The 18,119-nt window shown below is 49.8% G+C and overlaps 1 protein-coding gene across 1 annotated transcript; it reads left to right on the top strand.

Annotated features, from left to right (window-relative positions):
* The first annotated feature begins 629 nt into the window (after positions 1–629).
* Positions 630–15,504, top strand: hsd17b12b (hydroxysteroid (17-beta) dehydrogenase 12b). The gene is made up of 11 exons (XM_084476596.1): positions 630–1,028; positions 2,493–2,539; positions 2,716–2,791; positions 3,318–3,425; positions 3,821–3,885; positions 4,862–4,906; positions 4,994–5,028; positions 5,118–5,199; positions 6,331–6,396; positions 8,247–8,396; positions 15,369–15,504. The coding sequence occupies exons 1-11, from the start codon at positions 851–853 to the stop codon at positions 15,474–15,476; spliced, it is 960 nt and encodes a 319-aa protein (XP_084332722.1). The 5' UTR covers positions 630–850; the 3' UTR covers positions 15,477–15,504.
* Positions 15,505–18,119: the final 2,615 nt, after the last annotated feature.

The following is an 18,119-nucleotide window of genomic DNA, read 5'->3' as shown; positions in this document are numbered from 1 at the left end:
TCCAATGTATGAGGGGAAATCTGATTGTTTTGTAATAAATAAATGAAGGCCTATTGCTAGATTATATTGTTAATATATTAAGGTGATTAGGAAAGCAGAAAGCCTCTATGTTTTGAAATATATATTTTTTTATTTAGGCTATTTTTGGGGTGCGAAAGGCAAGAGGGAGGGACTTTCTATAGAGCTATATCCGATATAGATTCTCCGTAAAACGCACTATCTATTCTTCTGTTTTTTTGTAGTTGTTATCATCATGTGTCATAAGATAAGAACATATATCAAATCATAGCATTATTATTCACCTCAGAGACCGTTCTGAGGCAATCACAGCTCACCGGAAGTAAGAAACCGGAAATGTCTTTATGGCAGACGGGAACACGACCATCACCCGTATCACTACCGCCTAGGCCTACGGTACCATAAACCAACGTTGCGTTTAGCAACTGAGCAGATGTGTATCTAGACTCAACTTTAAATGTTTTTTTTTATTGTTTTTATTTTTTTCAAGCTTCAACGAGCAGCAGTGCGTAGGCTTTAAACAGCAAACAGATTCCTAAAGAAATCATCCCCTTTCCGGAGGCTGGGTTGAGCCTCAGTAAGGCGATCACCTGTCTTCTGTCTGGACCAATAGAGGAGAACGGGGCTGTTCTTAACCAATCAGCATCGAGCAGGCACCGAGCCCAACCCGGAAGTGTCATTACAGGTCTAGTCTGTCCTCTGTCGTCTCGTCGCTCTTCCGGTGAACCGGTTATCTTCCGTTGACTCTCCGCTCCTCGGTCGGTGTTGTTCAGTTAACTCTCCGCTCCTCGGTCGGTATTGTTCCGTTAACTCGTCGTTCTTCACGTGCACCATGCTGGCGGACGGTCTGGAGGCGCTGCGCGCGGCCGAGGCGCCCCTGCTCGTGCTCGGTGCGCTGACGGCTGCCTGGCTCGCGCTGCGCGCCGCCGCTTGTCTGCTGGCCGGGCTGCGGGTCTGGGTCCTGGGGAACGGCCGGCTGGTGACCCCGGGGAGCCTCGGGCAGTGGGCAGGTGAGGCTCTAGGTCCTGGGGAACGGAGGGCGGGGTGAGGAGAGGCTAGTGGAGGAGAGGCTAGTGGAGGAGAGGTGAGGAGAGGCTAGTGGAGGAGAGGCTAGTGGGGGAGAGGTGAGGAGAGGCTAGTGGAGGAGAGGTGAGGAGAGGCTAGTGGGGGAGAGGTGAGGAGAGGCTAGTGGAGGAGAGGTGAGGAGAGGCTAGTGGGGGAGAGGCTAGTGGAGGTGAGGAGAGGCTAGGTGAGGAACCCGATAGCTCAGGAAGCAGATATCACATGACAGCGGCCTTCAGTTCCCACGTTGACAGCATGAAGCCCTCCAGAATCACAATCTGTGGTTCTACAAGTGCAACCTGTAGACTTCTCCTTCTACAAGTCCATCTTGTAGAACTGCATTCTTACTTATACCAACATTCTCCTCTCTACAGATCACACAATATTCACATCGGTATGTCCCTTCAGTGAGATAATCTCATATCTTATATCTCACCTGCCTGCATAAGACTTTTTGATTATATCAAAACATTATCCTATTTTTGGGGAGAAGACCAAAACATCTCTATCGCTCTCGCTCTCTCTTCAATGATTGTGCAACTACAGTACAGTCATTCATTTGCTGTCACAACTGTGTGTGTGAGAGAGAGAGACACACCCATGATTGTATGAGAGCGAGACACACACGTGTGTGTGACCCTAGCAGAGTGTGTCTTCTTGGTAGTGTGTGAGGGAGACATGGCGCTCTGTGTGGCTGCTGTTTCACACTGAGCCTCTTGTTTCTCTGAGTCTGAATATTCAGAGGTTCCAAACGCCTCTCTGGGCCTGAGCCCCGTTACTCAGTGTAGCACCAGACTCACACATCATGACCTCAGAACAACACGTATTCAAACGGTGATGTGTGTGTTCCTCTCCGTTCTCATGTTCTCTGAACTCGGGGTTAGGAGTGGGAGGGGCGAACTTCGTTATTCGAATATAATTTGAATATTACATTTTTTTTTTTATATTCGAACGAATATTAAGCATCCCTTAATATTCAAACATTTTATGGGCATTATTTTTTGTAAACGGGACGTAGACCGACTCATTTCACAGATTCCTGTGAGACCAGGTTGCCTTAATAAGAGGAGCCGTGTCAGCAGACTATTATTTAGACACATTATTAGCAAATTTCAATCGGACAATTTGACCGGAGAGATACAATTTAAAAAAAAAAAAAAAAAAAAAAAGTTGCCATCACCACCGATGCTTGGACATCATTGACTACGAGTTGTACGTGACCGAGACGTTCACTTCTTTACTGACTGGGTTGTGCAGAGTGTGATCCTGTAGACCCGCTGGCAAGCCTCCGTTGGAGACTGGGGCCTAGCCCACAGAGTGGAAGCCTGCGTGCATGACAACGCGTACAACAAATTAAATGATTGCTTTTATAAATAAATAAACAATAAACCTCTGTGCTCCGTGTGTTCTAGTGGTGACAGGAGCCACGGACGGGATCGGGAAGGCCTACGCAGAGGAGGTAAGGGTCCTGAGGGAGGGCTGAGGGGTGTCTGGTGGACGTTAGGATCAGTGTGTTCACTTCTCTCTCCTCCCTCTCCCACTTCCCTCTCCTCCCTCCCCCTCTCCTCCCTCTCCCACTTCCCCCTCCTCCCTCTCCCTCTCCCTCCTCCCTCCCCCTCTCCTCCTCCCTCTCAGCTGGCCCGCAGAGGGTTCAACATCGTGCTGATCAGCCGATCCCAGGAGAAGCTGGATGACGTCTCCAAGGCCATAGGTGAGTGGGGGGGGGGTGTGTTTGGTTTGGGTGTGGGGGGCAGTGTGTTTGGGTGTGGGGGGGGGGTGTGTTTGGGTGTGGGTGTGTGTTTGGTTTGGGTGTGGGGGGGTGTTTGGTGTGGGTGTGTGTTTGGTTTGGGTGTGGGGGGGGTGTGTGGGTAGGGGGGGAATCTCGATTGGCACCTCACGATTCGGTTTGATTCTGATTCAGAGGTCAACGATTCAATTCTAAAACGATTATCGATGTATCTCGATGCAACAATTTTTAAATGTACATTTCCTTGCCGGATTTTCAAAAAAAAAAAAAAAAGTATGTGTGGGTGCTCTTGGGGTGTGGGTAGGTGGGTGCTCTTGGGGGTGGGTGGGTTCTCTTGGGGTGTGGGTAGGTGGGTGGGTGCTCTTGGGGTGTGGGTGGGTGGGTGCTCTTGGGGTGTGGGTAGGTGGGTGGGTGCTCTTGCAGTAAAATGTGGCCTTTAAATGTAATTGAGTGTCATTAGCTGAAACATGACTTTGTTCTTTCTCCTCAGAGAGTAAGTGTGAAGTGCAAACCAAAACCATCGCAGCGGACTTCAGCACCAGAGACATTTACCCCAAGATCGAAGAGGGCCTGGCTGGCCTCGAGATAGGGGTACTGGGTAAGGCCACAGTGGTACTGGATACCTCTTTAAATGATTCATCATGTTTTGTGTGTGTGTGTGTGTGTGTGTGTGTGTGTGTGTGTGTGTGTGTGTGTGTGTGTGTGTGTGTGTGTGTGTGTGTGTGTGTGTGTGTGTGTGTGTGTGTGTGTGTGTGTGTGTGTGTGTGTGTGAGACAAAAAACGCAGTGGGTAAACTTATATTAGTGATGCATCTCAACACATTCATTCGGTCAAGTGATCATATTTAATTGTGCAGCTCTGCTGCCCTCCTAAGACTGGATTATGTCACTGCAGTCCAACGTGTCTCTGGTTCTATTGATGTTTTATGCAGCATTGAGTCCTGGAGGATGACTGATTGAGGATTGTTGCGGCGCTGTGTTCTTCTGTCCTCAGTGAACAACGTGGGCATCTCCTACGCGTACCCCGAGTTCTTCCTCAGCATCCCCAACCTGGACAGCGTACGTCCGTACAGATAACGCTCCTTACTCAACATCAGAATCAGACAATGATGTGGATGACGAAAGCACACACAGAATCTACCAGAACTATAGGAGCTGGGCCTCGGACTAGACTTTAATGTTTGGTGAAGGAAATGCTGAAGCACACTTTTACAACGTGTAGAGGGCATGTTGCCATGCAGGGAAGATATTTCTTTCATATTAAATTAAATTAAATTAAATTAAATATATATCAGTAGCGAACCGTGACTCTTAAACCTTGGCCCTCTGACCCCCCTTCCCCCATCGCGAAAAAAGCAAACCACCATCTTAGCTTACTGTGTCCTCTCTATAGTCCTACTGCAAAAGTTACCTATGACAATTCCAGCTCTGAAATAAAAATGAATACGCTAGTCCAGCCTTAGCAATGCAGCAAGCAAACTGCATGGAGAGAGTGAGAGTTATCACCAAAACTAAAAACAGCTTAAGCTTAAGCAAAATGCAAATCCTCCCGACAAACAATCGCATCATCACACAAGCTGTGTGTGCACTTCAGTAGAATATGACAACGGCCCGGGGTGCAAAACGCATGACAGCAGATAGCCCTACCACACAAAACCAACAACATCTCATGTAAGCCAAGCCACAATGTGTCACTGCGGTTTCTCACTGGACAGTTCTGAAGTCTATCGCTGCTGTGTGCGTGCTGTCATGATACAGTGCGCACAGCATTACATGAAATGTTATGCACATTTACCGTGCATAATGACCGCTGAGTTGGTAAATTTACAGATTGACTGGTAATTCTGCACAATGGCCATTTTCCCAAATAAACCTCAACATACACAAAACAGTGGCAGAGGCGGCCAGAATAAAACCATTGGGACTTTCCTGTTTGTCCTTTGGTGTTTATTGACTCATGTTTCCATTTGAATACATCAGTCGAGCTGATGAAGAGCAGCTCAGTGTGTTTATTGTGTCTATTGTTTCTCTTCAGTTCATCAACACCCTGATCAACGTCAACATCACCTCCGTGTGCCAGGTACCCCACACACACTCAGTCTAGTGTCACCTTGTCCCTCATGACTCATGTCTAAACCCTCTCCCTCTCCCTCCACACGGTGTCCAGATGACCAGCCTAGTCCTCCCCAGAATGGTCCAGAGGTATGAACAGTATTTATTAGGACGTCTTCATCCCGTCGGTAACGGGCGGTTGGTTTAGAGCGTATACATTGAACTCTGTCTGTTCTCAGGAAGAAGGGAGCCATCCTGAACATCTCGTCTGCCAGTGCCCTGACCCCCATCCCCCTGCTCACCGTCTACTCTGCTAGCAAGGTGAGGGCCTCTAGTGCACTGGGCCTCAGCCTCGAGTGCAGTGGAACTCAGCCTATAGTGCAGTGGAACTCAGCCTCTAGTGCACTGGGCCTCTAGTGCACTGGGCCTCAGCCTCGAGTGCAGTAGAACTCAGCCTCGAGTGCAGTGGAACTCAGCCTCGAGTGCAGTGGAACTCAGCCTTGAGTGCAGTGGAACTCAGCCTCTAGTGCAGTGGCCCTCAGCCTATAGTGCACTGGGCCTATAGTGCACTGGGCCTCTAGTGCAGTGGAACTCAGCCTCTAGTGCAGTGGAACTCAGCCTTGAGTGCAGTGGGCCTCAGCCTCTAGTGCACTGGGCCTCAGCCTCTAGTGCACTGGGCCTCAGCCTCTAGTGCACTGGGCATCAGCCTCTAGTGCAGTGGAACTCAGCCTCTAGTGCAGTGGAACTCAGCCTCTAGTGCACTGGGCCTCAGTCTCTAGTGCAGTGGGCCTCTAGTGCACTGGGCCTCAGCCTCTAGTGCACTGGGCCTCTAGTGCACTGGGCCTCAGCCTCTAGTGCACTGGGCCTCTAGTGCACTAGGCCTCAGCCTCTAGTCCACTGGGCCTCTAGTGCAGTGGGCCTCTAGTGCAGTGAGGCTCCAGAGGGGAGAGCTGCCACCTGGCTTGTGTCTGAAGGGTGATTTCTAACCCTGGTGGCAGCAGCTCAGTGGTGTTAATATAAATGTAAATGATGTTGTAGCAGCTGTCACCCTCAACCCTCAACCCTCAACCCTATAAGGAGGGTCGAAGGTCACAAGGTCAAAGCAATAGGCCTTTGTAGCAGCCTCTTATCATGACGCATGCGTCCTCTGCAGAGCTGCTCAATGTTTTATAGCTGATGTTAGTGCCTTAGTGATGTCACTTCCTGTGTGATGATGACAACACTGTGCCCAGATGTTCTCCTCCAACGCTCGTTAGCGACGCACAGAACGGCTTCTACTGCTGCGCCTCCTCATGGAGGAGGAGGAGGAGAGGGCTCCTCATGGTGGAGAAGGAGTAAAGGGTTCCTCATGGAGGAGGAGAGGAGAAGGAGTAAAGGTCTCCTCATGTCTGTGTGGTTTGTCCTGAGCGATGGAGGCGGTCCCTAACGTATGGTGTCTCCTTGTCTCCTCAGGCCTTCGTGGATTTCTTCTCGCGGGGTCTGGAGGCCGAGTACAAGAACCAGGGGATCATCATCCAGGTGAGACCGACCCCCCCCCCCCCCTCCAGGCCTCTGGACCCCCTCTCCAGGCCTCTGGACCCCCCCCCCCCCAGGCTGAGGGACCCCCCAGGCTGAGGGGGGCTGAGGAGATTCAGGGACCAATGACCTGCTTAACAACATTAGTGCCGGCGTCCAATCAGAACAAACCTAATTAACACCATTAGTGCCGCCGTCCAATCAGAACAAACCTAATTAACACCATTAGTGCCGGCGTCCAATCAGAACAAACCTAATTAACACCATTAGTGCCTGCCGGTGTCCAATCACAATGAACCTAATTAACACCGTTAGTGCTGGTGTCCAATCAGAATGAACCTAATTAACACCGTTAGTGCTAGTGTTCAATCAGAATGAACCTAATTAACACCGTTAGTGCTGGTGTCCAATCAGAATGAACCTAATTAACGCTGTTAGTGCTGGTGTCCAATCAGAATGAACCTACTTGACAATCTACTGATCAAGCTGTTGGTCAGAAGAAAGGTTGTGGATGGAATGAAGTCAGTCATGACTGGTGAGTGACTGACTGGGTGAGTGACTGATGACTGACTGGTTGGGTTAGTAGTAGTGGTGGAGGTGATAGTAGTGATGGTGGTCAGAGATGTATAGTAACGAAGTAGAACTACTTCCCTACTGTACTTAAGTACTAAAATGCTGTATCTGTACTTTACTGAAGTATTATTTTTTCTCCTACTTCCACTTTTACTTCACTACGTATTTATGATGAGTTTAATACTTTTACTCCGATACATTTTTCATGTGCTGAATCGTTACTCGTTACAATTATAAAAATGTTATCCCATTGATTTCTGATGGAAGACTCATTGCTCATTGGCTGGAAACGGAAAGGAGGGCTGTTTACATTTGGTTGTAGTCTTTTCGTTCGGTTCTCCATCTCAACAGTAGGGCTAGAACCGAACGAAAAGACTACAACCAAACGTAAAAAGCCCCCCTTTCCATTTCCGGCCAACGAGCAACGAGTCTTCCAACAGAAATCAATGGATTTACAAAATGTGATAAAATAGCAATCAAACACGACAGAAACTGTATTTCGCTACGATACTTGATTTGGAACATCAACAAACACCACTAACCACTCTATGAGTTGCACATTTCTGAAAACGAATGTTTAGGGTTGTTTTAAGGACACGTCGCCAGCCATTCTGAAGCAGGCAGGGGCGATTCTAAATGAGCCAAATACCCGAGACCAATAGTCAAAATGCTGGTGTCAACCACTCTATTACAACCTAGACAAACCAGAAAGAGGCTCAATGTTCAAAATACCGGAATTGTTCTTTAACTTACCCATGTTTGTCACCGTTTTCTTGGAATAGCCCTCTGGCCTCTGAGATGTTTTAGTTGTTTGTCTTTACATAAACACTTGTATGTGGCCTTTGACAGCTTTAAGACAGCTCTGTATGTATTCCTGTGCTTGTACTGCTGCTACAGCCAAAGGGATTGTGTGTCCTTAAATATTTGAGATAATATAAATAATATGATATTCAAACTTTTGACTGCTTTCTGTAATATAAACATAACACAATCATTTTACTGTTACTTTCAGTACTTGAGTAGTACATTTTCAAATAAACTACTTGCAATACTTAAGTACAAAACATTTTGAATACTTAGTACTTCCACTTAAGTGGGGTTTTAAAGAACACTTTAAACACCCACTACTTCTACTCAAGTCACTTTTTTGATACAGTACTTTTACTTAAGTCTGGGTCTCTAGTACTTTATATATCTCTGCTGGTGGTTATGGTTACTGGCTGGGTTAGTAGTAGTGGTGGTGGTAGTAGTAGTAGTTACTGACTGACTCCTCCCCTCAGAGCGTGCTGCCGTCCTTCGTGGCGACCAAGCTCAGTAAGATCCGCCGCGCCACGCTGGACAAGCCCACGCCGGCGCGCTACGTGGCGGCGGCGCTGCGGACGGTGGGGCTCCAGAGCCAGAGCAGCGGCTACTTCCCCCACGCCGTCCTGGTGAGTCTGCTCCACCTCCCTCTTACACACAACATAATGATACAGACGTATAGAGACAGTCCCCCATGCCGTCCTGGTGAGTCTGCTCCACCTCCCTCTTACACACAACATAATGATACAGACCTTAGGGCTGCAACTAACGATTATTTTAATAGTCGACTAGTCACCGGCTATTGAAACGATTAGTCGACTAATCTGATAATTATTAAATTTTTCTTAAATTTAGCATGAGGTTGCTTGAATTATGTGGCAAATGATAATAAACACAAGAAAGATGGGTACTTCAATGAAAAATGCATCTTTTATTCAATATATACAACGGAGTTAGTAACTGAATTACTCTTTAATAAAAGTAACCAGGGAAAGTAATTATTTGCGTTACTGTAAAAAAAAAAAAAGTACCTTTATAGATGCATGTGTAGTGACTACATTATGTGTTCGTGTTCCCCTCTTACTGGGAGTGATCTAGTGGGAGGGAACGGGTTAAGAGACACGGGGTCTAGAGGGACGGTTTTTTAGTGTTGCACTGATAGTTCTACCATGCACTACGAATCATTGGTATGTTGAGTTGTTCAATTAAAACTTGAAGTGGTTGTTACGTCGCCTACGTCCTCCTTTTCCTCCGGCACTACACTGGTGACCCCGACGTTCGTTTTTGTTATTCATTGTTTACAAAAACCGCGCGAGCGAACACTGCAATTCTGCGACATGTCCGGCCGAGGAAGACGTTCACAGCGGCAGACATCACCGTCTCCTGTCAGGGCGACGCGGGACGTGCGCGCCCCCACTCTTAAGCTGCCGGAGTTCTGGGACTCGACACCTGCCGCATGGTTCGCTATAGTGGAGGCACATTTCAACAAGAGCAACGTTACCGACGACGACGACCGGTACAACCATACTGTGGCTATGCTGGGCAGCTCCACCGCAGCGCGTGTGGTGGGGTTTCTGTCCGCCCCCCCGACGACAAACAAATATGAGCACCTGAAGGCCCTGCTCCTGGAGACATTTGAGCTGTCCACCGCGGAGAGGGTGCGCCGCTTGTTTGACATGTCAGACTTGGGGGACGAGAGGCCCTCTGCACGTATGGAGAGGATGCTGAACCTGCTCGGTGCAGAAGACCCCATGATCGTCTTCACAGAGCTGTTTATGCGCACACTGCCAGCTCAGGTCAGGATGGCGCTGGCCAACACCACCATCGTGGGACCCCGCGCCCTGGCCAAGGAGGCGGACCGATTCGTCTTGGCCATGCCTCAACGGTCCCCAGACCTGCTTGCTCCCGCAGCTGCCCCGCCTCAGGACCGTCGCAAGAAGGCGAAGGATGACGCCGGGCCCTCTGGCCAGCAGGGTAACGCTGCGGGCCATTGTTTCTACCACGCCACTTTTGGCACCAAGGCCAAACGGTGCCGCTCGCCCTGCACCTTTGGCCAGACGGGAAACGGCAGGGCCAGCGCTCGGTAGTAGCCCTGAGCGCTGGTGTCACCAACAGGCTGCTCTTCATACAAGACACCGTCTCCGGTCGCAGGTTCCTTTGTGACACAGGTGCCCAGTGGAGCATCATTCCGTCAGGGAGATCGGAGGTGGCGAAGGGAGAGCACGGTCCACAGTTGGTGGGTGCGGACGGCACGCCTATCCGTGCCTATGGCACTAGAGCGGTGGACGTGTGCTTCGGTGGACAACGCTTTACCTGGGATTTTGTCGTCGCAGCTGTCACATTTCCCCTCCTGGGCGCGGATTTTCTGTGCGCCCATAACCTGTTAGTGGACGTGGGGAACAGGCGCCTGGTCAACTCACAGACTTTCGCTTCCTTCGCCTGTACGCAGGGGGAGGCGGTCTGCAGCGGGTTGTCCAACACGCTCGCCGAAAACGACCAGTACCTTCGGCTGCTCGCCGAATTCCCTGACCTTACTAAACCCACCTTCTCCGCGCCCACGGTGAAGCACGGAGTGGAACACCACATCGAGACCAACGGGCCTCCCCTCCACGCCAGGGCCAGGCGCCTCAACCCGGAGAAGCTATCCGTCGCCAGGGCGGAGTTTGCGCACATGGAGCAGGTGGGCATCGTTCGGCGCTCAAACAGCCCCTGGGCGTCCCCCCTGCACATCGTCCCTAAGCCAGACGGTGGGTGGCGACCATGTGGGGACTACCGCCGCCTCAATGACGCGTCCAAGCCTGACCGCTACCCGGTCCCGCATATTCAGGATTTTGCAGCGCACCTGGCGGGCAAACGCGTCTTCTCCAAGGTGGACCTGGTGCGGGGGTACCATCAGGTGCCGGTGCACCCAGAGGATGTCCCTAAGACGGCCGTCGTCACCCCCTTCGGTCTCTTCGAGTTTCTTCGGATGCCCTTCGGCCTGAGGAACGCTGCGCAGACCTTTCAACGCCTCATGCACTCAGTGCTCCAAGACCTGCCCTTCCTCTTCATCTACTTGGATGACATCCTCGTCGCGAGCACCACGGAAGAGGAGCACCTGTCCCACCTCCGGACCCTCTTCACGCGGCTCAGCCAACACGGGCTGATTGTCAATCCGGCGAAGTGTGAGTTCGGACGGGACACCCTTGACTTTCTCGGGCACCAGGTCTCCGCGCAGGGTGTGACCCCCCTCCCCTCGAAGGTGGAAGCGGTTGCAGCTTTCCCACGCCCCTGCACAGTCAGCGAGCTCAAGGGGTTCATCGGGATGGTGACCTTCTACTATCGCTTCCTCCACCACATAGCTCACATCCTGCGACCGCTGTACGAGGCTCAGAAGGGCAAGACTCTGAAGCAACCGGTCGACTGGACGGCAGAACGTGTCAAGGCCTTCCAGGACACCAAGGCGGCCCTGGCCCGTGCGGCCATGTTGGCCCACCCCTCGCCCTCTGCGCCCACTGCTCTCACCACGGACGCATCAGACTTTGCCGTGGGGGCGGTGTACGAGCAGTGGGTTGGGGATGCCTGGCAGCCGCTCGCATTCTTCAGCCGCCAGCTGTCTCCCAGAGAGCGCAGGTACAGCACCTTCGACAGGGAGCTCCTCGGGCTGTGGCTCGCGGTCAGGCACTTCCGTTTTTTGCTGGAAGGCCGCGAGTTTACGGCCTACGTGGACCACAAGCCGCTCACACACGTCATGTCCAAGACGGCGGAGCCGTGGTCCGACCGCCAGCAGCGCCAACTCGCCTACATTTCCGAATTCACCACGGACATCCAGCACGTGGCTGGGAAGTCCAATGTGGTCGCGGATTGTCTCTCCAGGGCGGTGGTCGGTGCAGTCCAGCTGGGCTTGGACTACTCCCGCATGGCTGTGGATCAGGCCGCCGACCCCTCCATCCAAGCTCTAAAGTCATCGGACACTGGGTTGAGCCTGGAGGAGGTGCTCTTCAGTGATGCAGGGACCACGCTCCTGTGCGACGTTTCCACGGGGCGGCCGAGACCTGTAGTCCCCGCCAACTGGAGACGCCCTGTCTTCGACGCGGTTCACGGCTTATCGCACCCGGGAAGGAAACCGTCCTCACGGCTGGTGTCAGGGAAGTTCGTCTGGCACGGGCTCAAGAGGGATGTGAGGGCCTGGGTCGACACTTGCGCTGCCTGCCAGCGTGCCAAGGTGCATCGCCATGTCAAGGCCCCCCTGGAACGGTTCTCGGTGCCCGAGCGGAGGTTTGACCATGTCAACGTGGACCTGGTGGGTCCCCTGCCCCCCTCGCACGGCTTCACATACCTCTTTACCATGGTCGACAGGACGACACGCTGGCCGGAGGCAGTCCCACTCTCCTCAACGACAGCCCCCGACCTGGCCCGGGCGTTCATCGCGGTGTGGGTCTCCCGCTACGGCACTCCTGCTGATCTCTCCTCTGACCGTGGCCCGCAGTTTACTTCTGAGCTGTGGGCGGCGGTGGCGGAAAATCTGGGGGTCAAGCTACACCACACCACCGCCTACCACCCGCAGGCTAACGGACTTGTTGAGCGCTTTCATCGCTCCATGAAGGCCGCCCTTCGAGCCGGCCTCACGGACGGCAACTGGCTCGACAAGCTGCCGTGGGTCATGCTGGGGCTCAGGACAGCGCCCAAGGAGGACCTCCAGTCATCGTCGGCCGAGCTGGTGTTCGGACAACCGCTGAGGGTCCCGGGTGACTTCATCCCCAGGTCGACCGAGCCCTGGTCCGCCTCTGCTCAGCGCGCCTCTCTGCTGGACGGCGCCAAGGCCTTCGCCCCGGTCCCGACCACGCAGCATGGCGTCCCTGCTTCCCGGGTGCCCCCGGAGTTGCAGTCGGCGGGTTTTGTTTTCATCCGCCACGACGGCCACAGGACGCCGCTGCGACCTCCCTATGACGGACCCTTTCGTGTCGTCGAGGTGGGAGCCAAGAACTTTGTGGTTGACGTGGGTGGTAAGCCTGAGTGTGTGTCTGTCGATCGCCTCAAACCGGCTCACTTGGACCTTGAGCTGCCTCCAGACTTGGCCATCCCACCGCGAAGGGGGCGCCCGCCCGTCCTGCAACCCCTGCCGCGCCGTGGCCGTCCCCCCCTCCAAACCCTACGACCCCCCACAGCTTGCGGCCCTCCAGTCGTCGCTGCCCCCCGCCCCGCTCAACAGGGGGATGTGATGGACGATGTCACGCCTCCTCCCGCACCTCCTGACTTTGCCTACAGTCGTAGGGGCCGGGCCATACGCCCTCCTCGCCGTGAGGTTTTTGAATATTGAGGTGAACACTGGGGGGGCTGGTGTAGTGACTACATTATGTGTTCGTGTTCCCCTCTTACTGGGAGTGATCTAGTGGGAGGGAACGGGTTAAGAGACACGGGGTCTAGAGGGACGGTTTTTTAGTGTTGCACTGATAGTTCTACCATGCACTACGAATCATTGGTATGTTGAGTTGTTCAATTAAAACTTGAAGTGGTTGTTACGTCGCCTACGTCCTCCTTTTCCTCCGGCACTACACATGCGTCGTTGTGGGATGCTTCATTATATTAGAGTTGCTTACAACGGATGTCAACAAAGTCTTTGCTCCCGGACATAATGTTCACTTTACATGCACATTCTTGCCTTTGACCTCAATGAATTTGAAGTAGTGCTTATATCTCCACCTTGAAAATGCCAACTTTTCATCGGATTGCTCCGGACTCGCCATTTCTACTGCTTCATCGAATCTGTTTGGTGTGTGTGTGTGTGTGTGTGGCCTGGCTTGTGTGTAAAAACACTGGCTCCGATTGGCTACCATGAAACATGACTCTGCATTAGCCAATCATAATCACTTATCTCGTTGTTAAACCCGGTCTCCTCACTAGCAGTTTGTGTGTGCAGCCAGGGGTGCGTTCGGATTACGCAGTTTATTCAATCAATTCATAGTAACGCACTGCATTTAACTGTCAGTAACAGTAACGGCGTTGTAACAAAGCAAAAAATAATTAGTTAGAAACAGGAAATTGTGATGACGCAAATAAAAACCGCGGCCAGCACACGCTTGTCTGGATAAGCGCCTCTGCGCCAACATGTCTGCGGTGTGGGCATATTTCCATATATCTGAAAAAGACCCACGGATCAGCTACAACCTTGTTTTCATCCAAACGAGCCGTCTTTAGCGACGGCTCGCTATGAGACAGCTTCTATGAGCTGTCGGCTATCAGCCGAGTTTAGGGACCGTCCACAAAGTGCCGACAGCTTCTATGAACTGTCGGCTATCATCCGGAGCTTAGGGACCGTCTGCAAAGTGCTAAACGGAAAACGGTGTTGTTGTTTTTTCAGTGCTAAATAAATATTTTTATACTTTTAATAATTGTAATTGATTTATTCTTTGAATTGCAATGCCTTGATTTTAGTGAGTACACAGTCATAGCTATAAATGCAATGGTAGGCCTACTAATAATTGGCATAATAATTTATTTCTGTGTTTCGGTTTTCGGCCTTGGTTTCCTCATTTTCGGTTTTCGGTTTCGGCCAAGAATTTTCATTTCGGTGCATCCTTAATACAGACGTATACAGACAGCTCTCTAATGCACCATAATGATACATATAGAGACAGCTCTCTAATGCACCATAATGATACATATAGAGACGTATACAGACAGCTCTCTAATGCAACATAATGATACATATAGAGACGTATAGAGACAGCTCTCTAATGCACCATAATGATACATATAGAGACAGCTCTCTAATGCACCATAATGTTAGATTTCAGCTTATTTCTAAACAGTTTGTATAGTCTCTGCGTTGTGTATATTCCCAATTGTAGTAGTAATTCTTGAAGTGTAAATCAAGGAAGCTTGACAGGTTGGATCAGAGGGTGGAATGGATGGTTTATTCCAGGATGTAATACAGCCAGATACAGACTTAGGTTGAATAATCTAAAGTGTAGGAGGTGAGGAGCAGTCTCCTGATGTGCTCCTTGGCTGTCCATCCCTCTTCTCGCCAAACCGAAGGTTTGGGGCGAGTATTATAATAAGAAAATGTAAATAACAAAAGAACAGAAGCAGTCTCCCCCTTGATAAGGGATATGGCCCTGGCTGTGCCCCAGACGACCGGGTTGGTTCGTCCTCGTTGAGATATAACAAATGGAGGAATGTTGTGAATAAGACCTGGTACCAGTAGGAGAGGCACTGGCCTGTTCATAGACTAAGAAATGTGAACACAGAGACACTAAAATACACCAATATTCTACAATAATGATACATATGATATATAGAGACATATAGAGACAGCTCTAATGCAACATAATGATACATATAGAGACATATACAGCTCTCTAATGCACCATAATGATACATATGATATAAAGAGACGTATACAGACAGCTCTCATGTTTTAAATAAAGATAATACTGAGTGGGTTTTACAAAGTGACCGGTTTGGACGTGACTGAGTGGCAACGCCGCCATCTTTAAGTGGACGCCCTTAAAGTGGACGCCCCTTAAAGTGGACGCCCTTTAAGTGGACGAGCTTTAAGTGACCGTGGCTCCAGGAGCAGCCACTGATACATGTGTCCTCCTCCTCCTCCTCCTCCCCAGGGCTGGGTCACCACGGTGCTCCTCCCCGCCAAGCTGGTCACCTCCTACATGATGGGGATGCTGGTGTCACAGCGAGCCCACTACCTGAAGAAACAGAAGCAGGGCTAGAGCCACGACAAGGAGGAGGAGGAGGAGGAGGAGGGAACAGTGACCAAACAGATTCTGACCAGGAGCTTTCCTCTATGCTCCTCAGAGCCATCACATGTACGGTGTCGTTCATTTAGTACTAGAACTACTTTATTAACGAGTCTCAGCCCCTGTTCTAAATCAGTTGATGAAGCAACTTTATGAAATAAAACCAAATTGTACGAGTTAAAGTGTTCCTGAACAACAACAAGTTTGAAACGACCAGGGGGAGGCCAATGAAGAACATATTTCACTGGCTACTATTTTATTCATTCCACTTTCTCCTAGTTTCATCCCAGGTTCACAAACCGTCCAGTGAGTCGTGACCACTGGATATTAAAACCAAACCAAAGCCATTGCCTCTCCCACGTATGGACTTTAGAATGGATTGAACTACTGCCAGGTATTAAGATCATTACATCACTATGTGTGCTATTCTATACATTACCACCAACCATATCACTACAACAGATGAACGCTTGAGTAAATAATGCCATTATTATTGAGCAGATGAAGGGTGTCTATGTTTGACCTTCTTACGGCCCTGTGCTGTAAACCGTTCCTCCAGTCTGGGGAGAACCACCGCTATTCACCTGCTGATGCTATTTGACACAAGGCTGGTGAAGTTAAGATCAGATATTCTGCGTTGTTCTTTCTGGGATTACATTGAAATGTTGGACAGGTTTTTCTAAATCAGTTAGGAGGTTATGAGGTTAGGAGGGCGTTTGGGTAAACTGTTTCTTTTTTTTTTTTTTTTTTAATTTGACAATGTTTTTTTTTTTATTGTCAAATTGTTTGAGGTATTCATGTACTCTTGATGTTTGGTTTATTTGAAAAAGATAACACCTGTTGTCCATGTAGGTTTGGAGTGTTATCACATTTAGCATCACTGTAAGGACTTATCTCTAGAATATAACTCATTAATAAATCCTCATTTTGAATATATATATATGTGGCCTCTCATTCTTAACACAAGCTCTCTCTCTACACCGGTGCACACTATGCTAAAACAACAGTCAGCTATGAACAGTCTTGGTCCCTTCTGATACGTTCTTTCTAAGTTACAAACTGAGGAACTATGAAGTTTCTTCCATTTTAAGTTGACCCTCACATTAAATACAACTGAGTGACAAAGCAGACCTTGTGTTTATTCTTATATCGGGGATCGGGAAAAGATAGTGAAGAATAAAGGAGAAGAGATCTGTAGAATGAGCGCTGGGGTCCCCTCCCTGAACACCCCAGGGTGCGGCCTTCTGTTGGGAACATGTTTGAAACATGCTGGTGGTGATGGCAGCGCTGGAAGACGCGTCTCTTCCAGGAATAGACTGAGAGGCCATCTGTCCACTGAGAACTGTCACTCCAACGCTACCTGTCTCAGAGCAGAGGGCTGTGGGCCGCTTCATAGCCCTCAGTACAGCCAGTCTGAGGAGGTACGACTACCTCACCTTCTAAATCTGGTTGAGAAGACTACCTCACCATCTGAATCTGGTTGAGGTAAGACTACCTCACCATCTGAATCTGGTTGAGGTGAGACTACCTCACCACCTGAATCTGGTTGAGGTGAGACTACCTCACCACCTGAATCTGGTTGAGGTAAGACTACCTCACCATCTGAATCTAATCTGAGTCAGGAGGTAATACAACAAAATGTCAAACGTCCATGTGGGGGCGCTGTTGGCCTACACTTGAGTCCCTCTCTGGACGAAGACCAAGCCTGCAATGTTGACATTGTCAACAGTGACAACATGTGCCCGTCGGCCAATCAGAGGGTCTGAGCCAATATGGATCTACAGGTTGGATTCAGGCCAGGGTTGAAATCCAATGTATGAGGGGAAATCTGATTGTTTTGTAATAAATAAATGAAGGCCTATTGCTAGATTATATTGTTAATATATTAAGGTGATTAGGAAAGCAGAAAGCCTCTATGTTTTGAAATATATATATTTTTATTTAGGCTACTTTTAGGGTGCCTTTCTTGAGTGCTCGTTCAAGAAAAGGAGTCGTTCGTATTAAACAAAACGTAGTCGTTTAATCTTTCAGTCTGCTGCTAGAAACTTCTAGAAACTCTAGCAGCAGACTCAAAGGTCAACTGCTTTTTTCAAAATTGTTAATTAATACCAAATGTATTATTTATTGGTATTTTAGATTCAAGTGACTCAGCATTTGCCAAACGCACCTTGGGGACATTAAAGTCAGATAATTAATAATTAATAAAAGGCAGATATCTCCAAGAAGATTATTCCCCTTTTTGTTTTCACTATTAGACTGGAATTGGTTTAGGTGCGTTTGGCAAATGCTGAGTCACTTGAATCTAAAATACCAATAAATAATACATTTGGTATTATTTTATTTACTCTGTCTTCTATCTGGACCAATAGAGGAGAACGGGGCTGTTCTCAACCAATCAGCATCGAGCAGGCAAGTGTCATTGTGGGTCTAGTCTGTCCTCCGTCGTCTCGTCGCTCCCGTCACTCGGAGCCGCTCCTCCGATGAACCGGTTATCTTCCGCTGACTCTCCGCTCCTCCGGTGAACCGGGTTATCTTCCGTTGACTCTCCGCTGCTCGGTCGGTGTTGTTCAGTTGACTCTCCGCTCCTCGGTCGGTGTTGTTCCGTTAACTCGTCGT

This window comes from Micromesistius poutassou, assembly GCF_964030765.1.
Source record: "Micromesistius poutassou genome assembly, chromosome: 12".
NCBI classification, from domain to species: Eukaryota; Metazoa; Chordata; class Actinopteri; order Gadiformes; family Gadidae; genus Micromesistius; species Micromesistius poutassou.
This window is presented reverse-complemented; position numbering and strand designations above follow the sequence as displayed.